Below are 25,799 nucleotides of genomic sequence, written 5' to 3' on the forward strand. Positions count from 1 at the left end.
TATCTGCAGTTTGAGGTGTTATTTATATCTATAGGAAGGGACATAAAAACAAGCTTCCATCTAGATTCTTTCACAATTGATATATGAGAAATCACATTAGCACTTTTCTGAGTCTTTAAATTCCTAGCAATTTCTGAGCCTGAATGACAGGTGAATGGTAGAGACTGGCATGCTGGGATTGAGACCAAACTATTTCTTTGGCTGGGCCCCGAGAATTGTGGGAGGGGTAAGGAAGCCCAAGATTTAGTAATGAGTTCTGAAGAGTGACTATGTCTCTAGTCAAGATACTGTATAGAAGGATTTCAACGGCCTGGGGGAGGGGCAGGGAAGGGAGGAAGATGCGTTGTTTTAACAGTAGATCAACAAACATTGCTACCATACTTGTGTGTTTGTGTATGTGTATGTGTGCATATGTGTGTATGTATGTGGTGTGTGTATGTGTGTTTGTGTGTGTGCATGTGGTGTGTGTATGTGTGTGGTGTGTTTGTGTACGTGTGTGGTATGTGCATGTGTGTATGTATGTGTGGTATGTGTGTATGTGTATGTATGTAGTGTGTATATGTGTTATGTGTGTATGTATGTGGTGTGTGTATGCGTGTTTGTGTGTGTATGTGGTGTGTGTGTGTGTGTGGTGTGTTTGTGTATGCGTGTGGTGTGTGCATGTGTGTTTGTGTGTGGTGTGTGTGTGTAGTGTGTATGTGTGCATGTGTGTGATGTGTGTATGCGTGTTTGTGTGTGCATGTGTTTGTATGTGTGTGGTGTGTGTGGTTTTACAAAGGAAACAAAGGATTTGGGAGGCAATGGGAAATCACTGAGGCTGACTGAGGAGGTACTTACGCGGTCAGATCCGCACTTAGGACAATACCTTGGCCCGCGGTGTGTGGGCAGGACTGGAGGAGTGAGGGAGATGAGGCAGGGAGACCAATCAGGAGCTTTTGCAGCGATGTAGGGGCGAGGGGCGAGGGCTGGAACCGAAGTTTTGGAGTTGTGGTTGTTTTGTGAGGAGGCAGAGAAGGCTGGATGAGAGCCGACACTGGGTATGGGAGGGCGGGAGAATGAGGTTCCGGGCCTCTGACAGACGGGGTTTGGCCGGTGAAGAAGAGTGCAGTTATTCAGTTTTACCTGAGCACATAACAGAGCTCCTAAAAGAGATACTAACTCCATGGGTTTGACTAAGGACTGCGTCCTGGCTAATGCCCCTTGTCCAAAAGGTCAGTTACCGAATGCGGGAGTTCTCAGTCAGACTTGTTCTTGTATGTCTCATAATCTATATTCAAAAATGTGGAATATTACTGTCTTTTCCCATGTATACTTCTATTTACCTTTTTTTGTATATCTTTATTATATATATTTATTTACTTTTTTTTAAGCGAGGTCTCGGAGCCCCAGGCCCGGAGTGCACAGAGAGCCCCGGGCCCCGCCCCAGTCCCGAGCCCTCGGGGGTCCCGCCAGTGAGGAGAGCGTCCCGTCTTCCCGCCCGCCCCAGGCTCGGGCGCGCGGGCTCCCGGGAGCCTCACGGGCCGCCAGTTAAGGACAGAGACGCCCGCTCCGAAGTCGGCCGGTCCCAGTGTTTTCCCTCCTCCCTCAAGTCTCTCTCAGGGAATGCTGACAGTAGCCATGGTGATGTGGCCCGTTACAAGTGCTTGGCCCGCACTAACTGATGTGACCCTCACTGGATTACCGCGGTGGCTGCCGTGGTTATCCACATCTTACACTGAGGAGACGGAGGTTGAGAGAGGTTAGAAAGCTGTCCAGAGTCACACAGCTAATGCTAAGGGGCTGGGGCTGAATTAGAACTCGGGCCCCCCTGGCCCCGGCCCATGCGCTTCCCCCTGCACCACCCAGCTGCCTCTCAGAGTCATTAAAGTCGCCCCTAGATAAATCTTGGAGTAGAGGGGGGGAGGGCGTGAGGTTCTCCTTTTTCTTCTCAGTACCCCGGTCAGGGAGCGAGAGGAACAGGGCTCCATGAAGCCCAGAGCCTTTTTTCAGAAGGGAATAGAGTGCGCGCGCTCTAGTTTGACCCACACGCCGCTCCGTCCGGGTTACCGGAGGGCGCATGCGCACGAGGACTTCCGACCCTTCTTAACTGTTTTCCTTCCTCCTCCTTTCCGGCTTCCAAGCTGCCATGGCGGCCCGCGTGGGTCTGGTGACCCGGCTGCCTGTCTGCCCCCAGGGAAGAGGTCGGTTCCTCGGCTCTCTCTGCCGGCACCTCAGTAATTCCAGACGGGCCATCCCCAGAAGAGAAGAGGCGACTGCAGTTTGCGCGGAGCCAGGTGGGAAGGCGCGGGGGGTCCTCCTGGACCATCCCTGCCCCTGCTCTCTTCGGGGGAGGGGAGGGGACTCGGAGGCCTGCCTGGTGCTCGAGGCCCTGCCCCTCCCTGTGGGGAGACTGGGGGAAGGGGAAGGCCTGGGTTCTACCGGCGTCCCCCAGTCCTGTGCCGGGGCTTCCTCTGACCTTTTAGTCCTTGGAGGCCCCTGCCCGGGCTGGTGCTGGGGGAGAGGAGGAGCCCGGCCCGGGCGCTCTGGGCACCTTCTCCTCTCCCTCCCTCTTCTTCCTCCCCCCGGTTAGTTAGGCAGGCTGCCCCTGGAGGGGCCGGGAGAGCCGAGTTCCGTGTTGACCCGCGACAAGTCATGGTATTCGCTCTGCCTCAGTTTCCTCACCTGTAAAATGAGCCTAGCGGGACCTATCCGGAAGGGCTGTGTTGATCACGTGAGATCATGTTTGTAAAACGCCCCCGAAAGTAGTAGACACTGGTATAAACGCTAATGATTTCATTACACCTGTGCCCATGGAGACCCATTTAATGCTATTCTAGGTATAATTTCAAGTATTCTTCAGCTGTCATAGAATTAAGTGAATTAGTATTTTTCCCCCAAAAAGGCGATCAGTACCTTTGCGGGATACCACTCTGACTCTGTCAGTAAATGTTAATTAGGCGCCTGATGTAGTACAGACTCACTGAATGAACTTGGAAGAACGGCCTCACTTTTCTGTAGCATTGTCTCACGGGGCACTCACTGCGTTTTGTGAGTCAGGAGGTGGTTCCTTTTGTTTAAAAAAAAAAAAAGCCAAATAAAATAAATGGTTGCCATGTAATTCGCTAACCCATTAATTTCCATCTTGAGGTTTTGTTTAGTGTCTGTTTCCTAAATTACGTAAAAAGCAGGTGCCGAGTTAGTCTGGAGCATATTGGAATGATAAACAAGAGTTACATGAGGAGAGTTCAGTGGTTAAAAAAGAGGTTCAGAACAGACTGCTAAAACATATGAAACATTTAGAAACAAAGTAGTCGCTGGGATGCCGTCTCATGGGTGTGGGCAGACACTCACTCTGGTCCGGAGGCTACGGTGATTTTGAACATTTACAGAGAGGGACAGAAGAGTTGCCATATTGCTGTCATTGAGATAATTTTGCAGCCTAGGGTACTAGGTTGAGAAGAAGGTTGGGATGATAACTAGAAGACTAGTTAGGAGTCAGGAAGACCTAATTTCATTTCTGTCTGACCTCCTTAAGCTCTCTAGCCATAGCAGCGTGATTTCCTGCGGAATGCTGAGCTTGAGGTAAATTTGGGGTCAGAGGACCCCCAGCCAGATCCTAGCTCTGCCATTTACTGTCTGTCTGAAGTTGGGCAGGACAGGACACTGAACCCCTCTGGGCTTTCATTTCTCATCTGTAAAATGAAGAGGCTATATAGCAGCATCAAATTCATGGTCTTAACTTAAGTGCCCCAGGAAATGTATGGAATAACATCTGGAATAACTCCAAGAAGTAATAACAATAACAACAGTAGTAAATAGCATTAATGTTACCACAATCTTAGGGTATGCTTTTATGAATGAGGAAACTGGGGCAAAAAAGAGGTTACATGGCCTGGCCCATGTTCATACAGCTACTGAATGTTTGAGTCTGAATTTGAACTCCGGTCTTCCTGATTCTGGATCTAGTGCTCTGGAATCTACATTTTGTCACCCAACTATCTCTGAATTTAAAGTTCCTGATCTGTATTAATGAAATATTAAAATGCTCCTCCCATCCAACCCCCCACCAAAAAACCCAAACCCAAAACTAAGCACTGCACAGTAACATACATAGGCAGTAACTAATAATCTCCTTGTCTGAATTACTCAAAATTTTGAGAGTAATTTGATTTCATTAGCAGATAGGCTTGAAATCTTAGCATTGAAAAAGACTAGTTATTATTAGTCCAACCTGCTACCATGTGCATCAGTCCTCTTAAAGGGCCTCTGAAATGTGGAGTCTCTGAACAATTAGTGGAAGCTTATAAGCTAGTAGTTATAAGCAAAGTGGATTGCTTATAAGATAGTAGTTTTGGGCTTCACTTTGGGCTTAATCCTGTCTCCCTGATACTACTACTATCAATTGATAGAAATGAACAATGGTGTGGAATAGAAAGAATTCACAATCTATACAGAAGTTTGCATTTTTTTAACAGTAGGACAAAGGGAGAAAAACATAAATCTCCATCCTAAGGAATATGGCAAGGGATAAAGATACAGTAAAGGTGGGAAAAAGACAAAACCCTTCCTGAAGGGAAGGAGCAAGGTAATGACCAAAGCAACATTCTTTTCCCTTAAGAATTGCTATGACTATGAAGATAGGAGGGTCTGCTTATCTACAAGAGTCCCAACTGCACATGCAATTTCTCAGTCTAGTGCAGACTGAGTGGTGCCTTGTCTTGACTCCCAAGGGCTCACAGGGAGTCCAGCTTGGGTTGCAAATAACATATCGTGTCAGTTTAGGTGGGACTTGGTTCTTGACGCTGTCAGGGCCTCCTGCATACTCTGGATACATTGTTTTTGAATATGTGGTACCTCAAATGGACAAGTTCAGGGGACACCTTAACATTCCTTCACATTATAGATGTCATCCTTTTGAACATTATTATCAGAGGTCATAGAAAGATGTCTAATTATACACAAGGCCTTTAAGTCTTTCTGGTAAATCTTAAAAGTTTTAAAAGAAGAGTGGAGAGGGAAGGAGCAAAACAATGAATACAAAGATATTTATATCTCGTTTTGAGGTGGAATCTGAGGGCATGTCCATTTTGGAAAAAGATTGAATGGACTGTCCATTTGAATATGTGCTGTTGTGCTATAAGAAATGAAGGTAGGTTTTGAGAAAGCTAGAGAGACTTAATTGAACTCATGCAGAAGGAAGTGAGAGAATTTTACAGTGGCAATATGGCATTGTAGAGAAAAAACAGGTTTGGAAGATTTAGGCACTCTGATTAGGAACTAATTGATGTTAAAATATGCTACTCACATCCTGATAAAGAGGTGAGAATCCCAAGTGTAGAAGAGTGTGTGTGTGTGTGTGTGTGTGTGTGTGTGTGTGTGTGTGTGTGTGTGTGTTTTAGATGTGTCCAGTGTGGAAATTTGTCTTATTTGATTATATCTATTTGTAACAGGGATTTTGTTTCTCTTTTATTTTCAGTTGAGGAATTGAGGAATGGGAATGAGAAAAGGTAGATTTTTTTTTGTTGTTGTCTGAAAAAAGTAAAATTAACTTTAAAAAGAAACTTTTATACACTTTGAGGTTGTCATTTCATTTGAAATGTCCAGTAAGCAGTTTGTGATGCTCATCTAACACACTGGGTATCCTTCCCAGATTTTTTCATTTATTTCCATTTTGTTGCTGCCACAAAAAAGTGCTAAAAATCATTTTTTATATACATGAATATTTTCCCTCCATTGTTGACCCCTTTTTGTCAAGGTAGTGGTATCAGCGGATATAGTAGTTTACTTTAAAGAAGAAAAACTAACTTGAGCCTTCAAATGTTTCTATTGGGCTACAGAATGGACATAATTGGCTTTGTCTACATTTTTCTTAAAGGATCCCTTTTTCCTTTGCTTTCTCTATATTAAACCTATATCCAGATACTCAGATCTTTGACTCTCAAAAAAGTCTCATGAAAAATTTACCTACAAATAAAAAAAAAATAGGAAATTTCTTAACACTTTTTTCCTTTTAGCTCATTTACTGTTCTTTTAAATTAAAAAAATAAACACATACACACAGTGCTCTGGATATATAACTTGTATAGCACCTTGGCTTCTGTGAGATCTACACACATATGTATCTGTGGCAAGAAATTGAATTTTCCTCTTTTTGTTCATGGTTCTTTAATGTCATTAACACTATAGATAAATATAATAGATTAAAATAGGGACTATGGATAATTCTAAGGGTATCTATATAGGAAAGTTGATACAATGTTTTGTAGGAGACAAAAATATTATTTAATATTATGATTATAACTTCAGTTACACTCATTTAATAAGTTTTTTGTAGCAGCCACAACACTCCTTTTGTAGAGGGAAGAAGTATTCAGGTTTGTGATTTCAAGGAGCTTTAGTTAGTCTGTAAATGCCCTTCACCAGCACCTTTCCTGTAACTTGAAATTTTAGACAATTTCTTGGCGTGTTGTGAGGCTAAGTTACTTGACCCCAATTAAATAAGTAGTATATGTCAGAAGTATGACTTGAATCCAGGTTTTTGTGGCTCCAATGCTGTAACTTAAATGTTAAATTTGTCTTTGTCCTAGAATTGCAAGAAACAACCAAGGGAAAGACTTTCTCTGAGGTGCAAAAGGAAAGACGTGAGCAGGCGCAAAGGTCCATTTTGATAAGCTGCCCCAAGAAAATCCCTGAGAAAAAACTGCTTAAGCATTTGTGTCAGCATGGAGACATTACTAATCATTTCTTCTTCGAAAGCTTTGTAAGTTCTCAGTGTTCAACTGGGAAATGAATGTAAATTGTTAGCACTACTGTCTATCTACCCAGATTACTTATACATTCGGAGTCTGATACTTAATGTGCAACAAGAAAATGGTATTTACACACATATATTGTATCTGGGTTATATTGTAACATATGTAAAATGTATGGGATTGCCTGTCATCGGGGGGAGGGAGTAGAGGGGGGGGATAATTTGGAAAAATGAATACAAGGGATAATATTATAAAAAAATTTACACATGCATATATACTGTGGAAAAAAAAATTCTAAAAAAAAAAAAAAAAAAAAAAAAAAGTTCTCAGTGTTCAGAGTTTGAGAGAATGCTTGACCGAATGAAGAAGCACAACAAACTTCTTGCGTGTGATTTGTGCTCTTAGATTTCTCTGGCAGCTCATTTACTGCTTTGTACTTGTTCAGCAAAGGAGGAAACTTCTTTCTTTTTTTAAAATGATATCTTCTTTATTTCAATTATATGTAAAAACAATTTTTAACATTTTTTGAAGTAATATTTAAGTTTCAAATTTTAAAATTTTTCCTGCCTCCCTAAGACAGTAAGCATTTTGATATAGCTTATACATGTGCAATCAAGTAAAACTTTTTCATATTAGTCATATGAAAGAAGAAAGAACAAAAGGAAAAAAAAAAACTGGGGGAAAAAAGAAAGAAGGACAAAATGGTTGTTTCTATATGCATTCAGACTCTGTAGTTCATTCTCTGGATGTGGATAGCATTTTCTGTCTCCAGTCTTTAGAAATTGTCTTTGATCATTTTATTGCTGAGAATTTTTAAGTCAGTTGTAGCTGATCATCCCACAGTGTTTCTGTTTCTGATAAAGTGTTCTAAGGGGAATGCATTTCTGCCAAATGATAGAGATGCATAGAATGCTTTGTATTCTTTGACTATTATTTCTTATAATAAATAGAAATTGTAACCGCAGGATTCATTATTTGTAAGTAACAGTAGCTAGTTGCTTGATTCAGGGTCTGAGAAAGGACAAGGTAACTTTGTTTAGTCTTTGGTAACTTTGTTTAGACTTTCAGTTTGATGCTTAAATATCCATTTTTTTTGCAGTTTATACTGAATGTTATTTTTCCAATATACTTATTATCTATTCCTATCTTCATATGAAAGTGCAAAATTTGTTTCAGAAAGCTTTATAGAAAGGAAATGTATATAATTTAGTAATTACATTAAAGTGTAATTTGATAATGTGAAGTTATATTAAAAGTTAAATAGAAAATGGCATTAAATCTATTATCAAATAATTCTTGTTCTTAAATTTGTGACTTGTCCCTATCCCCCCCCTTTTAATTTTTTTTTTTTTTTTTTTTTTTTTTTTTTTTTTTTTTAAATAGGGTCTTCATGCTGTTATAGAGTTTTCCAAAAAGGAAAGTATAGCTTCACTTCAGGATGCATCTTTTATCCCTCGTGGAGAAACAGAGTTTCCTATTCCTTTTAAATCTCGTTTCTTTCATCTAAACTTGAAGAATCCATCAAGCCAAACTTCAAATGTACAGTGTAATAACCAGTCTAGCCCTTTGAATGCAGATATTATCAAGACACTTTGTAATGCAGAAAATGTAAGTTGCGTATTTTTTATTTGTTTTTTTTTTTGGGGGGGGGGGATATGTAAGAGTAATAAGCTGCCCTGTTTTTAAAGTTGACTAAATGAATATCTTAATAAATCTATAGTATTGTTCAAGAAACTGGAATTTTTGCTTACATAATTTTAAACACTTTGCTCATTTCAGCTATATCTTAACATTTAAATTTCGTTTTGTATTTTGTTTTTTAAAATTATTATTTATTTTATTAAAAAAATTTAATCCCAATCATTTTTATGTTTCTTTTTTTAAAAATAGTATTTTATTGGCCTTTAATTTTTTAAATTGCCATCTTTGTTATTTGTGCTGCTTGTTTATTTTTATTTTTCCAAAACAAGTCTGCCAGAGGTTTTTTTGTTTGTTTGTTTTGGGGGGTAGGGAGATGGGAAATGGAAGGATAGTAGTGTCTCAGAAAAAATTGATTATAATTTTGATCTTTATTTTTCCAACTAAATTATTGTTTCAAAGAATACTAAGGTTTATTTGCTTTTTTTGGCTTCAGGAATAAATTATTCAAAAATTTTTAAGTTAATCCTTAGAAAATAACCAGATCATGAGCATTAACAAGTTATAAGCAACAAGAAAGTCATTTAATTGACTTGTTCCTTCTATCATTTCTTGAGTTTCATGTGTCTCTTGTTTTGGTCAGCTAGGTAGAAAGCCAAATAAATACTCTGATGAAAATATTACAACTAACAGAGGAGAATATTAGGCTTCGATATCTTACCTGCTCTCTTATTGAAGATATTGCAGCGGCATATTTTCCATCTTGTACTATCAAACCATTTGGCTCATCAGTAAACACCTTTGGGAAACTAGGTTGTGATTTGGACATGTTTTTGGACCTGGATGACATTGGGAAAAATAGTGCTACAAAGGTAAGTGTGAATCTGTCTTTCTATGCTGTCATAATTATTTTTAAAATTAATAAATTAACAAAGGGAAATAAACCAATTTAAATTAACTAGCATTTTGAAAGGCTTTCTCTGTATCTAAAAACTTTCAATGAGTCTTTAAGAGGGAGACAAGCAAGGAGGTAACTGGTTATAAAGTAGGAATCTATTACAAGTAAATGGAATGTTCTCAGTCATTGTGTGTGGTTAATCCAAACAGTTCATTTTGATGCAACTGCCAGCCATAGACAATAAGAACTATTTTAAATTAAGGGTTTTCTGAAAAATTCGGTAGAAAAAGGAGAAAAATACTGAAAGTAGGAACTTGGAAAATTTGATTTTGGTTGAGGGAGAAGTTTTGAACTTTGGTCTTATGTCTGAAAAATTAAAGGAAGATTTTAAGAGTAAGTTTTTGTGGAGTCCTTACTACCTAAGTGCTACCTTTTATATAGATTTGTTACAGGAAAACTTATTTTATTACCTTTCTAAATAGAGCATACTACTTTGAGATTTAAAATTTTGACATTAGAAAAATGAAAGCATAGAACACTTGTTGGACGTGTGTCCTAAAGGGGATTATCTTTTTTAAATATTTTCAGAGTAGTTGGCCACTGAAGTGTTTCAAATACTAGAATTTATTTATTTATTTTTTTTGTGAAGACTGAATATCATTTAAAATACAGCAAATGTTCTTTGGATGTATTGCATTTGTAGTAATTCCTATTTAACATCTACAAATTGCAAATGAAATGTTAATGCTATTAGGATATGATTAATTTAGAATTTTTGCTAGTATTCTGTCTTTCTGCCTACTTTTAGGGAAGGATTGTGAATTGGTGGATTTAAGGAGCAGACTAGAAACCTAGGGGTTCTAAATTGTTCTTTTGTTTTACATCATTATAACGAGCAAATCACTTAATCTTCATGGTCATTAGCTAAGTTCCCAATTTTTAAACAGAATTTATAGTACTAGCTCTATGTAAAAGTTGTTAGGAGGAATGTTTAATAAATCTGAGTTTAAAAACTCCAGGAATTTTTAAATTGTAGAAAGTTATATTTCTACAGAGTAAAAACTGTTGCCTTTTGCTTTTCTGATCTTTTGGAAGAATTGTTCCAGTATATATAGTAGAACTAAATAATTTCAGAAAAACTTTAACTTTACTCACAACAGGGGTGACTTATTTTTTGGGAAGACATTTGGAGTTAAATGACACACAGCTAATAAGTGTCTGAGGTCTGATTTGAACTCAGGTCTTCCTCACTCCAGGACTGATACTTTATCCATTGTACCACCCAATTGTCCCCAAAGAGGTAGCTTAAAAAAAAATAACTGGGATTTTAGAAATTAGAGTAATTCCATAAAAAGCCTAGTAAGGCCTCTCTCAACCAAAAATTGAATTCATACTCTAATCCTCCTTATTTTTTACATTCTTTATATCTGTTTTACTTACTTGTCTCTCCTATCATAAAATATTCTCACTTGATCTTGCCATTCTTGTTCTTATATCTCTCTTTCCTTTCTGTTTATACTAGGTATTTCTTTTCCCTTTTGCTCACTTGTGCACCCTCTTCAGTCTGGTTTCTGAAATTGCTCCTTCCAGATTTAATGGTCTTTTCTCATCCTTTTTAACCTATCTGTACCATATGATATAGTTGAAAACCCTCTCCTGAATAATCTCCTCTGCAGGTTTTCCTGGCATGATTCTCTCCTGGTTCACCTTTACTTATTCTGATTGTTCCTTTTCAAACTCCTTGTTTGAATCTTCATCTGGGTCATGTCTACAGATTGGGTGTCCCCCTCAAGGTTCTTTTCTAGGTCCTCTTCTCTTCCTCTTTCTTATATAGTATAATATCTAAACTGTTGTGGTGATTTTATTATTTCACATGGGTTCAGTTGTTGATTGAAATTTTAACATGTCCAAAAGAGAGACGTTATCTTTCCTCACACACCCTATCCTCTTCCTAACTTTTCCTCTTACTGTCAAGTATGCCATAACTGGCTTGCAGATTCAGTATCAGCTCAAATTTTTTGTCCAGGTCACCCCACATCTCCAGTCCATTATCAGATGTTGTCATTTCTCTGTTCACATCTCTTATATATATATATTTCTTTTTAGTCACAAAGCTACCATCCTAGTATAGCCCATCATTATTTCTCACCTACACTATTGTAATATTTAATTTCTCTCTTTCCTGGGCCCTGTCCTCTTTATTAGGGAAAGGAGTTTCCTGGATTACATGTTTCTCTACCACCTATTCCCACACCAATTCAGTAAACTCCAGTGCCTCTCTTCCAGGGACAAATATAAACTGTTATTTGGAAATTTGAAGCCCCCTGAAGATAGCCTCCTTCTATATTTCTAATCTCTTTTATATTCTTCTTCCCTCCTCTCATTCTACAACCTACCTATACTAATTAATTTGCTAGCTATCCTTTTACAGGGCCTTCTCTTCTGAGTCCATTCCTCTGAACTGGCTGTTCTTGATGGCTGGATTGCTCTCCTTTACCTCTGCCTTTTAGTTTCTCTCTCTCTCTCTCTCTCTCTCTCTTTTTTTTTTTTTTCCCCAATCTTAAACTCAAGTGCCACCATTTATAAGAAGCATTTCCACGTTGTTTCCCTCTTTTTCCTCCTCCCTTTTGTTCTGAAGTTACCTTCCACTTATATTGGATGTTTCTTATACGTATATAATTAATTGCATATGGAGGGAAGGAAGCATGTTTTTTTCTTGCTTTTGTATATTTACCTAGTGCCAAATAAAAGTTTGTTGTCTTAAGGAATATTAATATAATCATGCAATCTTTAAATTAGAACAGGCCTCAGGAGACGTACAGTTTAATTTTTAGCTGAAGTAAAAATTTACTCAATTGATTAACAAACATTTATTAAGCCCTCACTATGTACCGGGTCTTGTTAGTATTGGGAGTACCTCTACAAAAATGAGATTACTGGTCCTCACAGAATTTTTATTTTATGGAAATCCAGCATCCCCAACAAAACACTGAATTTTTGATGCATTGAATAATATCTCACTGTTTCTATAAGTACAGAATTTGGCATTGTTTTTCTGCACTAATTGATTTGGTTTCATCTTCTTTATATTCTTAAACCATTTAATTTGTAATGGTGTTTGAAATTTCCATTGCCTAAAGATGACCCTGTTATTTTCAAAGTAGGAAATAGAGGGAAAAAAAGTCAATTATAATGTGCTTCATTTATGATACTGGTATTATTAGTTAAGGATAACCAAAGAGATATTGGGAAATAGCACAAAGTATTAGAGCAGTCTACTAATCTGGGCTTTTCATTCCAGGTCTGACCCTAGTTAGATCTGGGATATTTGGGAAATTGCTTAATTACTCTCAAGTGAATTTTCTCTTTCAACTTCTTTGGTAGCTCAAAAACCTACTTTTTCAACCCTAGTGCCACATTTGATATTCTTCCCACAGGTATAATGGTGACAGTGAATGAAAAGAATAGGCAGCATGGTGTAGCTGATATCAAACTGGCCTCAGTCCTGTGTTCAAGTCATGTCTCTGACTCATGTCATTTAATATCTTTGGAATCCAGACCACCTTTAAAACTTAGATTTTGGCAGAACAGCTACTCTACTATGTTGGTAGAATTTTCTTATCCAATTAAATCACATATCCTAACTTGAAATAATATCTTTCTTATCCATGATAACTAAAATCCTACCTTCTGCAAGGAGCCTTCCCTAACCCTTTTAATTCTAACTCCTATTATTTCCTAATTATCCTGCATATAGTTTTGTACATATTTGTTGCATGTTGTTTCCGCCATTAGATTGTGAGCTCCTTGAAGACAGTGAATGTTTTTTGCTGCTTGTTGTGTCTCCAACACTTAGCAAAGTGTTTGGCACATAGTAGGGGCTAAATTAATGTCTGCCTCTGTGGAGGGAGATTTCATGCCAGAAGATCCTTACCAGGATGACATCTCAGATCTATTTGAACTGGGCACTACTCTCTCCCACTTGTTTTTTCTTTATTTGAAAGACCTGAAGTGCTAATTGTGTGCAGATCATATTTGATCTTGTTTGAGATTATTTCTATCATCTAGTTCTACGTTGTTCTGTTCTTAAAAATGTCATCCACTTTTATTATGATCCCTATTTTTTTTTATATCCTTTCTAGATTTCTTTTCTTTTCTTTCCTTTTTTAAGAATAGGAGCTAGAAAAGCAGCTTTCCCTTCTATATGTCAAAATAGTAATAATTTAAAAAACCCTTAGGGAAATTACAAAAATACATTGAAGTAGGGAGTAACTAAATTGTGGAGATTTTCTAAAAAGTAGTAATAACCCTTTTTTCTCTCCTCAAATAAAGAACTTGAAACACATCAAAAACTGCTGGTAAACTAAATCAGTAGAGAAAATACCATGTTATTGGGGTTTTGAGTTACATGTTGAGAGTGTTGATGTGGGTTTGAATTTTAATCCACATATAAAAGGTGTAATGGCCCTGTGTACTATCTAACGTATATGATATTGAATGGATAGTATGTAAACTAAAAGGTAAACTTAAATTCACTTTACTAGTATTTTATAAACTTGGGGAATTGGATTTTAAAATATTTTTATTTTAATTACATCAAAAATGTTGAATTCTATTATGTAGTTTATTTTTATAAAATGACTATTATCTTTTCAAAAGAGTTGCAAAATGGCCTTTTAAAAAAAGCAACTAATGTTTACATATATATTTTTGTTAGACAGAAGGATCGTTTTTAATGGAATATCAGGTGAAAAATGTCCCTTCTGAAAGATGGGCAACGCAGAAGATTCTGGCTGTGATTGGAGAATGCCTGGACAACTTTGGTCCAGGTTGTGTCAGTGTGCAGAAGATACTGAATGCTCGCTGTCCATTGGTGAGATTCTCTCATCAGGCTTCTGGTTTTCAGTGTGATTTGACTGCTAACAATAGGTGCGTTTTCCAGAATTTGTCATTTTACATATTTGAATATGGTAATTTTATTATTATGTATTAAATGTGTTTAATCTTTTATCACTTATTTGATGCTCATATGTTATAATTTATGATCTAGCTCTTTGTTAAAACATTAGGCAAAATAAAATATTGAAAAAATAATGTTTATTATTGTGGAAGGGGGCACTTTTTGTTCTTATTAATACAATTTGATAAAAGGACATAGAAGGAATGTAGTATTTGCCATCAAGTCATCAAATGACAGATAGTTTTTTCCATTACTCTATTGCTCATAAGCCCAGTCATTTGTACCTAGCAGATGTTGAATTGTTTCTTTTTTGTAGTTTTAGGTCAGGTTATACAATTACCAATTTAGTTGGCTTCTGTTCTTGAGACATACTGAAATTTATTCAGCATGTTTCTATTTTATTAGCCCAAATGCTATATACTAAAAAAATCTATAACCATTTTGGTTTTAAAAAAGACAATTTTTTTTCATACAAAGAATTCTTTGTAGCATTCTCAGTAAATAAAATGATATTAGCTTCCTTTTTTGTATCTTACTGTCATGGATATATTTCAGTTTTATTTTCATTTCACTTTATTCATCAGTTATTACTTAAATGTAATTAAGATGACTGATAGCTTGAGAAAATCCAGCCTAGAATAATTCTTTGAAATTGGGGGAGAAGGGATTGTGGGTTTTTTGGTGAAAATAGTTGGTACATTCCCTGAGATAAAATTTAATCAGTAAACTTAATATGAATTTCACTTTCATCAGTAATAAAAGTTGGAGTTTTATATGTGCTAAAAATGTATATGGATTTTTACTTGGTAACCTTCAAGTAAAATCAATGTATTTCATAATCTTGGAGTTTTCTGCTAAACCAGGATTTTTTTTTTTTTTCTCAAATCTTCAGAGTACTATTATCTTTGATGTATAAGGCTTAAAATATAACCTAAGCTCACTTAGTTTTACTTGTAAATTATTCTCTCCCTTTTGGGTGTAGGTTTTTAAAAAATTTATTTTAGGAATGTTATTTTACTGGAAAAATGTGTTAGCCCTACTTTAGGTAGAATTTGGCCTTTGGCTAAATTTTATTTTATTAAATACAAAAGGCCACAGTCTTTTTCTGTTGCTTCAGCTACACAAAGTGGATTTTATGGAAATTGTGAAAATGCTTCTTTTTTCTGAAAAAGTTGTGAATCCTCTCTTGGTTCTTTTAGTGCTTATAGTAAATTGTAAGTGGACTGAATGAATCTTTGGAGATTTTTTTATTTGGAGAAATTCCAATTAATTATTAATGATAGGAGAACTCAATGAAGTAGATATTAAATTCTAGTTCCTTACTAATTTTACTTTACATCAAACTAAGTTAATTGCTTAGTTTTTCCTATAAATATTTGGCTTATTGAATTTTTACTTTATTTAGAAACTACATCAAAAGTTATTAAAACATTTATTGCTATTCAATAAGAAGGATGTTTTCCTAAATTTTTCACCCTTGTTTGTTTCTCTGAAGACAATAGGTGCTTTTCAACCTTTTCTTATATGAAGATAATTTGACATTAAAAAACTTTTAAGAACTCTTGGACTAGTATTAGTGCTGTTATTAGCATCCATTGATTAAAGAAATATAAAGTGATAAAAATTATTTTGGATTCAATAATGTTTTGAAATGAATTTATATGAATTTATATGCTATTAATCACAACAGCATCTGCAAATAATTGGAAAACAGTGCTACATAGATAGAAAAGCCATTCAATTTATGAAGTGTAATAATTGGTAACCACTAGACTAAATATGTGACTTATAAAATCAGACACACTTTCTAATAACCTTGAGATAGAGAAGGAATGTCTTTAAAGCCATTGGAGGGAATATTAAAAGTAATGAATTATAGTGTTATGCCAAAATACTTCTGTTAATTTGATATTTAATGCTGAGTGCAAAAATCCTTAATATTTCCAAACAATTAATATTGTTTTGCATCATAAAATTTTAAAAATAAAACATGTATTGTGTATTTAATCATTATCATCAAATGTTTTGTTTTTGCTTGAGTTAATTCCATGAAGTATGGTACTTCACAGTCAAATTTGAAATATTATACTGACATCTTAGAGACTGCTTGAACTCACTATGTGCAAAACTGAGCTTATCATCTTTGTTCCTCAAAAACCTCCCCTTTTCCAAACTATAGAAGGCCACCAGTCTTCCAGGATCTCAGGTTCTTGATTTTGACATCCTGGACTCAGTCTCCCTTACTTCAAGTATCTAATTTTTATATGCCTACTTACATGAACTGATGCTGAGTGAAATGAGCAGGACCAGGAGATCATTATGCACTTCAACAACTATACTATATGATGATCAATTCTGGTGGATGTGACTCTTCAACAATGAGATGAACCAAACTAGTTCTATTTGTTCAATAATGAATAGAACCAGCTACACCCAGCAAAAGAACTCTGAGAAGTGTGTGTGAATCACTACATAGCATTTCTAATCCCTCTGTTTTTGTCTGCTTGCATTTTTTATTTCCTTCACAGGTTAATGTTACATTATTTCAAAGTCTGATTCTTTTTGTGCAGCAAAATAACTGTGTGTGTGTGTGTGTGTGTGTGTGTGTGTGTGTGTATTGGATTTAACATATACTTTAACATATCTAACATGTATTGGTCTACCTGCCATGTGGGGGAGGGGGTGCGGAGGAGGGAAAAAGTTGGAACAGAAGGTTGTACAAGGGCTAATGCTGAAAAATCACCCATGCATATATCTTGTAAATAAAAAGCTATAATAAAAAAAATAAATATAAATTCCTCCATTTAAATTTTATATCCACTTATAACCTTTGCTGTTAACCACTCCATTAGATATCACTCTCTATCTTATACTCTTGTGTCCAGCTAATCTGACTTTCCCTTCATTTCTCACATATAACACTCTTCTTTCTCTTGGTCTTTATACCAACATGTTTGAAATGTGTTCCCTGTTTACCTCTATCTCCCAGAATCCTCCTCTTCCTTACTGTGCTTTAAGCACTAGTTTCTGCATGAATTCTTTTCTCATTGCTTACAAAGCGAGTACCTTCTGTTCCATACTGCTTATATTTGATTACATTGTTTTTATTAACTTTATATTTATGCTCTATATTAATGGGTATACTTGTTTCATATAAAAATATAAGCCAATTAAAAGTAGGAATTCTTTCATTCTTAGTGCTTGTCTCTGTAGAGTCTTGCACAGTTCCTGGCACTTAGATGCCTAATAAATGTATATTTAATGATTGATATATTTATCTCATTGTATGTAGACTTTGTTAAATTATTTAGATATGTTTAAATAATTTTTTACTTAGAATGGATTTTCAGTTAAATAGAAAGTTTTGGTTTACAGAACCCTAAAAATTCTAATAGTTGAAACCTTAAAAAAATGTTTGTATTTTCATATAGGATTGCCATGAAAAGTTCAGAACTTCTGTATATATATGGCTCCCTGGATTCTCGAGTAAGAGCTCTGGCCTTCAGTATAAGATGCTGGGCCCGTCAACAGGCATTGACAAGTAGTATTCCTGGTTCCTGGCTAACAAATTTCTCTCTTACAATGATGGTCATCTTTTTTCTTCAGAAAAGATCTCCTCCAGTCATTCCTTCTCTAGACTATCTAAAAAATATAGCAGGTAAGGACTGAAGATTTTTTCTTTTTTTTTTTTTCCTTTTAATATTTTTTATTAACCAGATAACCATTTGCTATTACTGAAAATCTTATGAATCAAGATCCATTTACTTTGTTCCTACTCAGAGGAAGGTGAACAAATGATTTGTGTGACCTACATGTATAAAAACATTTAAAGCAACTCTTTGTGAGAGCAAAGAATTAGAAATTGAAATAGAACATTGTACATAGAGTGATAACACTGCACTAATCAACTATAATTGACTTAGCTCTTCTCAGCAACACAATGATCCAAAACAATTCTTTTTTTTTTTTTTTTTTTTTTTTTTTTTTTTTTTTGGTGAGGCATTGAGGTTTAGTAACTTTCCCAGGATCACATAGCTAATAAATATTAAGGCTTTGAGGTCAGATTTGAACTCGGGTTTTCCTGACTTCAGGAATTGGTAATTTATTCCCTGTATCTAGCTGCCCCCAATCCATGATTCTAAAAGACTCATGATGCCAACTGCTGTACACATCCCCCCCCAAAAAACCTAAGGAGTCTGAAAGCAGATCAATGTATATTATTTTCATTTTTTTGTTGTTGGGGTTTTTTTTTTGTTTGTTTTTTTTCTTGTGGCTTTTCCCTTTTATTCTGTTTCTTGTATCACAACATAAGTAATATGGAAATATATTTCCATGATTGCTCTTGCCAACAAGGGGAGGGAAAAGATGACAGAGAGAAGGAAAAAAATTTGGAACTCAAAATATTGTAAAAATGAGTATTTAGCTCTTTATGTGTAATTGGGAAAAAATAATATTTATTAAAAAAAAAACCCTTACCATTCAGAAATGAGTTAATAAAGAAATAAATTGATAAACACAAACCTTATTTTCAAATGTCCAAGTTATTAATAAAAAAAGACATTCACTTCTTATGCTTATGCTTATTTTGGTTGATACAAATCACAAGTCTTTTTCAACTTTTTCTAATTATTTCACTTTTGCCTGTTTTTTAGATGCAGAAGACAAATGTATAATAGATAGCAATGACTGCACATTTGTTAGTAACTTGGACAGAATTAAACCTTCAGAAAACAAAGAAACAGTAGGTAAGCAGTAAAGTAGATATTTTCAAAAGAATAACTTGATTTTTTGTTGTTTTATCCATTGAATATTTATTGAGCACTTATGAATTAAATGGTCAACATCAATCAGTCAGTAATTCTATATTAAGCACCAGCTATGTATTAGGCACTGTGCAAAAAGAGGCAAACACTGTCTCTGCTCTCAAGGAGTTCACAGTCTGCTAGAGGAGACATCTTTCAAGCAGTATATACAAACAAATTATATACAGGATAACTAGAAGTAATCAAGCAGGAAGGCACTAGAATTAGGAGGGTTTGGGAAAGGTTTCCTGTAGAAAGTAGGATTTTAAATTGAGACTTGAATGAAGCCAGTAGACAGATATGAGGAGGGAGAACATTCCAGGAATAGAGGACTGCTAGAGAAGAGAAATGGGATATCCTGTTATGTGCAGATCACTGTGCTTCAGGAAAAACACTGATGACTAAATGGAGAATGGATTGGAGTGAAGAGAGACTTGAGGCAAACAGAGGGGAAAATCGACAGATTCTGTCAAGATGTTGGAGGGTAAGAGTATGAGAAGTTGAGGATGACTTGGATTGAGAAGTTTAGAATAGGGAAGGGTTCAGAAGGAAGGATAATGAGTTACCTTTTTAGACACGTTGAATTTTTAAGATGTCTGCTGGATGTCCACTTCAAGATGTCTCAGAAATAATTAGAGATGGAAGATTGGAAGTCATCAGAGAAAAGAGGGAAGAATTGGTAGATTCTCAAATCTTTGAGATACCTTTGACCATAGGTTGAGATACCTTATGATCTTAAGTTCATAGGAGTTAATGTGATCACCAGGCATAGGGAGAAGGAGGATCACAGAGAGAAAAGAAAAGAAAGAGCGCCCTTCATTCTATCTCCTATCTCTGGTTTTGAAGTCTGCTCCCAGTTGCACTTGTTAGGATCCCTGATGGCATTCCCTCAAAGCTCAGCTCAAACATTTACCTGGCCTATCCTGATCCTGACTTTATATCAATTTTGTATATACTTCTGTATTTTTGTGTCCTTTATAAAAATAAACTATTTTGGAATACTATTGGCTCCAAGAAATGATGAAAAGAATAGTTTCAGAAAAAAAAAATTGGAAGACTGATATGAACTGATGCAAAGTAAAATGAACCAGAACTAGAACATTGTACACAGTAATAGCAATATTGTAAAGGGAAACACCTGTGAAAAACTTAGTAACTCTGATTGATACAATAATCCATCACAGCTCCAAAGAACAAGGACTCGTGATGAAAAATGTTATCTCCTTCCAAATAGAGAATTGAGGAACACATGGTAAAAAATGAATGTTTCTTTTTAATTTTAATTTCTTTTTCACATTCCTGAACATGGCTAATGTAGAAAAAAAGGTTTTATGTGACTTGTATGCATAACAAGTATCATATTTCTTGTATTCTTATTGGGTGGGGGAGAGAATGCAGAGAGAGAGAGAGAGAGAGAGAGAGAACGAACTTGGAACTGAAAATAAAAGTAAAATTTTTAAAATTAAATAAAATATAAACCCCTTTAAAAAAAAAAAAAAAAAGAAAGAAAGAAAGAGCGCCCTTTAGGACCCTTACAATTAGTGGGTGTGACCTGAATGAAGATCCAGTAAAGAATGTTGAGAAGGATCCCTAGGAGAGAGAGGAGGAGATAAATGAGAGAAGAGAAGAGTGATCAGTAGTGTCAATGGTGATGGAGAAGTTGGGGAGAATGAGGATTTGGCAGCTAGGAGATCATTGTAACTTTGGGGAACAGTTTAAAGGAATGATGAGATTGGGAAGCAGATTGGAGGGGGGGTTAAAAGGAGAGTAAAAAGAAAGGAAGGCATCTGTTGTAGAGGACCTTCTCTATTTTTTAAGCCACAGAAAGCAGAAAAGATATAAAATGATAAGCAGGAATGGAAGGGTCAAGTGAGGTTTTCAGAAGAGTTAGGGGAACATGGGCATGGTTGTAGGCAGCAAGAAAGAAGTAGAAAGGGAGAGATTGAAGATAGGTGGTAGACTAGGGATTATAGAGGGGACAGTTTTTTGGAGGAGATGGGGACAAATACAGAGAATCAAAAGATAAACAAATTATCCATAGGAAGCTTGCACCTAGTGGGGAAGGTAAGATGTACGTATAGAAAAATTATAATCAAGATAGAATGTTAAATTTCAATAAGTGCTTTGAGCAGAGTGCTTTGGGATTACAAAGAAAAAAGATAATTTCTTGCAAGAGGATCATAGGAGGCATCTTGGAAGACCTGAAAGAAGGAGACATTGGATAGGTGGAGTTGGTGTGGTAGTAGGGCTATACCAGTTGAAGGAAATAGTGTGAACAAAGTAGAGAAATTATTCTGAGAACTAAGAAGTCATTGGATGTGAAATGAGGGTAGTTTTAAATGGTAAATTAACGGGGAGAGGCTGGTTAGGGCAAAATTACGAAGGGCTGTAAATGCCAGGCTAAGGAGTTTGACTTCCATCTGATTGACACTGGGGAGCCATTATAGAATTTTGAGTATCATGGTGAAAAATAGAATTATAGATTTAAAGCAAGGAGGGTTCTAAAAAGCTAGAGCATCTTTGATGGGAGCAAGCTGAGGTCCAGGCACATGAAATGGCTTGTTAGGGTTGCCCAGTTAGAAAGTGGCAGAGGCAGGCTCTTACCCAGGCCTGCTGCTGCCTCCCTTGGAGAGGATGAGAGGACGCAGGTCTGGTTGTAAGGGCTTGGACTAGAGCCTGATGGCTCTGGACATTGACATCAAAGGAGGTGAGGGAAGACTGTCCTAGAGAGACTCCAGAGGTTGACTTGGCAAAGAAGATGGAGCTGAGAAAGGGAGATAAGTACTGGTATAGCATGAAAGCGAAGCAGAAAAGCTTGTGAGGGAGGAGATGGCCGGCAATGAGAGGTCATAAAGGAAAGATCAGTGGACTTGGAAACTAACACATTATGATAGAGCAGTTTAGGGAACTGGAGGCACCGACATTGTCCTTATGAAAGGAGAAGTAAAGGAGAGTTGGGGAGGAGTCACAGGGTCTAAAGACAAGGCAGGTACCAAGGGGAACAGTTATGTGTTAAGGAGAGTCTAAAGCAATGGTGGAGAGGCCTTGTACTAGGTTATTTACTTCTTTAACTGAGGCAGTTTTTCCAATTCTGTTTTTTCTTCCAGATAACTTACTCTGTCAGTTTTTTGAATATTTTGGAAATTTTCCTTTTAATAAGAATTCTATAAATATTCGAAAGGTAAGTATATGCATTGTTCCTTTATGATTGATGACTTTATCTATCCCAGCTTCAGTTGTTGAAGCATTATATGTCTCAATACACAATATAGGTGTGTCCCTGAAAAGTTGGTTAGGAAACCCATGGTTTTTACTTAATATTGCAGTACTCTACATATGTAACAGCATTTTCCTGTTGTACCTACATTAATGAAATTGTTCTTATATAAGAAAATTGTTTTGGTGATATCCCCTTGCATTGTTTATAGTGAGGCTTCATTGGAGAAGTAAACTTGTGATATATAAATAATTATAAGGAAAGAAAGAAAAATCTTAAAAAGCAAATTAGAATTGGCTGTGGATGAGACCCAAAACCCTTTTGATTATATAGGGAGCTAAATTAATCTGGGAAGGTTGTCAAGATTATTCTTCATTCTGGTTCAGTGTCTTTCCAGTAGCGAGTTTACTATTTCTAATTAGGATTTTTTGGGAGATCTTATGAAAGACAATAAAGAAGTCACAGCATGGAAAGGTAGGCAAATGACTGGTTTTAGAGAAAGAAAACTTGTGTAAGTCTGGCCTCTGTTACAAATTAGCCATTTGACCAAGGACAGATCACCAAGACTGAAAGTTAAAAACAGTTGCTCACCTGCATTGGTGGAGAGAATTTACATGCTAGAAGTTCTTTATATTGAAGAAATACCAGACCCAGTCCAAAATAAGAACATTTAATTTATTGGTTATTAATACAAATACGCAAGCTCTCTCTTTGGTTCCTCTCAGCTCTTTTTTATTTTGCCTTTTATTTTCTAACACATTTTCTACTTAAAGGAACTTTGTCAGAAACCAACTGGCATAAATACATTCATGAAAGTATATTATTGAATACGCACATTTAAACAGTCATGCTTCTTTTTCTCTGGTCCCTTGAGGGTACAGTCAGTCATGGCAGCCTAGTCCTGAGCTATGGGATTAAAGAAAATAGTTGGCCCTATTGTCAGAATCGTGCATAAGCACTGTGGTACTATTAACTCTCATTATTTGCATTTTTGAGTGTGCTCAGTTTCAGATTAATAGGTGTGTTTCCATTAGTTATCCTTCATAGATAAGAGTTTTTGCCTATTAACAAGAATGCTACCTCCTATTTTAATATTTATCTTTTTCTTCCTTCTCAACTATGGCATGCCAAATAGATTTTTATAATTTTTGTAACTTCTCTTACTCATTGATTAATTCCTGGAACCCTTCAGAGATACTAATGTCATCCTCATAAGTATAATTTGTTATTCCCCAAAGAGGCATATAAAGAGAATTTCCCTAAAACTATAGTTTTCATCTAGTAATTTTCTCTGTGCAATAAATTCTGCATTTAATGTAGCCATTATTGGTATCTGTTCAGTATTAATGCATTTATTAAGTTAAGCAAAACCTTGTTTTAAAGCACTCTATACAGGTATTTTTTTTTTTTCTCTTTAAAAATATACAGGGAAAGGAACAAAACAAGCCTGACTCCTCTCCCATATACATTCAAAATCCCTTTGAAATCTCCCTTAACATCAGCAGAAATGTTAATGAAAGTCAGCTGGAAAGATTTGTACATCTGGCCAGAGAAAGTGCTTGGATTTTACAAGAGAACAAAGATCAATCTTCAAAATCAAGTACTGAGCCGTGGGGGCTGGCAGCCCTGCTGCTACCATCTGTACCAAACAAATCCAAAGCCAAGAAGCCAGGGAGAGGACAAGCAAATGAAGCGGTGAAAAAGTTGCTAGAGTCCATAAAAGCTGAATCCAGAGCTACGAGGGAGAAAACAACGATTAGTACTCAGTCATGAGGCCTATTTGCTTTCTTTTAAGAATTGATTATGTTCAATAAAAATGTACTTTAAATACAGTGGAAAAACTGACCTCAGCCTTCCACAAGTTTCAACTTTGGTTTATACTTTGAATGTGACCCAGCTCAATGTACCTGACTTGGAGCAGCCAGACCTAGCTTTATCTTTCACCTGTGTGAGGTCAAAGCCACATACTATTTGAATGAAACAAAATGACAAAAGAGAAAAAAGCTTGGGGAATAAGAAAATGAATGGACAAGAGAGGGACAGTGTCTCCACCTTTTAGTAAAATCACAACTTTAAAGTAATTCATTGATTATAATGCTACCAGCTTTATTGATTGAAAACTTTTTAATTTTTATGTTGACTATTTTTACTACTCTTATACATGGCACCTTAAATGCAATAAAGCATTTAGGATTGTTACAATTGTTAAAATTAAGTAGGTTATTATTCATTTTAAGAATACTATTATTTTAAAATGAATAAAACAACTGGATGCTACTTTCCATGTTAAGGATCTATATTAAGAAATGAAAAAGTAGCTGGCGAAAAAGAATAATAAATTATTCAGCCACTAATTTATAGATCTTCTCAACCCAGATGTAGTTATTTTTGGTGTGTTGCTAATCTTTTTCAAATTATGATACCATATTACTTACTTTTCCTTTTCAAAATCAAAAAAAAAAAAATAAAACTCACAACTATAATGTAGTCTTTGAATTTGAGAAACATTTTGTAGAAAATCAAGTGTTTTAAAATGCACTTCATACTACATTCCTTGGAGAATTATGTTTGCTCTTTAATCTCTCTAGCATATAACAATTCCTGAAATCCAATCTGAGTATGTTGAAAATATTTTTCCATTTAAATTGTGAACAAGTGACTTAATAAGCTCTATCAGGGATAGAGCCCATACATACTGACAAAATTGTTGTGAAGGAAAAAAAAAATCTGTCCATGATAGAGGTGTACAACTATGTTATTTGGATTCATTGAAAAGAACACACAAGCATTAAACCACTATATAAGCTAAGCCACTAAGCTTTCTAGTCAGTTGTGCAGTTTGGGGGCATTCTATCAGACTGATAATTATTGCTGGGAGTTAATAGGTTTTTTGAAAGCAAAAGTCTTTTATTAAAATTTTTTGAAGAATGTGTTTTGCGTGTATGTTGCTTTGACCAATGAAAGCTTCCATTTGAGATATTCTTGTTATATCATTGATGTTAAGTCCCTTGTATGTTGTTCATTTTGTAGTAAATAGAACAACTTTTGGCTGCTTTTCTTTTTACCCTGTATTCTATATAGCAGTATTTGGGATTGTCTATCTTAAAATGAGGAGTCATTTAAATCGATTCATCTATGAATCAAATAATAGTATACATACATTCTTTATCTCCTATTCATACTTATAGCAGTTATAATTGGAAAGATTTAGGAGGAATGTTTTTTCCCTGTTTTTCTTAAGTATTAGATATTGCTGTTGCTTTTGCCATCTCATTCTATAACTTTCATCTACTTTGATTTTCATGAAGTAACCTAAAAATCATAGATAGAGGGCCTGGGTTGATCTCAGAGGATTGAGTTCAAATATTACTTCTGACATGTACTGTTTGACCTAGGCTAAGACTTAATCTCTTTCTCTGAGCCATACAACTCTTGAAGATTATCAAGTTATGTGAAACTCTCCTGAGTGCTGTCTGAAATCTCTATTGGCTTACTGTATTTCAAAGCTAGATATCACATATACATCTCAAGCTCATTTCTAAAATAGAATTAT

The 25,799-nt window shown here is 35.8% G+C and overlaps 1 protein-coding gene across 2 annotated transcripts; it reads left to right on the forward strand.

Annotated features, from left to right (window-relative positions):
• Positions 1-1,480: 1,480 nt before the first annotated feature.
• MTPAP (mitochondrial poly(A) polymerase) lies at positions 1,481-25,174 on the forward strand. 2 transcript variants are annotated; one of them, XM_074267019.1, is made up of 10 exons: positions 1,481-1,738; positions 2,121-2,273; positions 6,567-6,739; positions 8,115-8,339; positions 9,017-9,241; positions 13,985-14,196; positions 17,659-17,885; positions 18,880-18,972; positions 22,137-22,210; positions 23,675-25,174. In XM_074267019.1, exons 1-10 carry the CDS (start codon positions 1,603-1,605, stop codon positions 24,017-24,019), a joined length of 1,863 nt encoding a protein of 620 aa, XP_074123120.1. In that variant the 5' UTR covers positions 1,481-1,602; the 3' UTR covers positions 24,020-25,174. The 2 variants fall into 2 exon arrangements, with proteins under 2 accessions (XP_074123120.1, XP_074123119.1); XM_074267018.1 differs by lacking the exon at positions 1,481-1,738 and adding an exon at positions 5,456-5,486 and having other exon boundaries at positions 2,111-2,273.
• The last annotated feature ends 625 nt before the right edge of the window (positions 25,175-25,799 follow it).

This window comes from Sminthopsis crassicaudata, chromosome 5, assembly GCF_048593235.1.
Source record: "Sminthopsis crassicaudata isolate SCR6 chromosome 5, ASM4859323v1, whole genome shotgun sequence".
Classification (NCBI taxonomy): domain Eukaryota; kingdom Metazoa; phylum Chordata; class Mammalia; order Dasyuromorphia; family Dasyuridae; genus Sminthopsis; species Sminthopsis crassicaudata.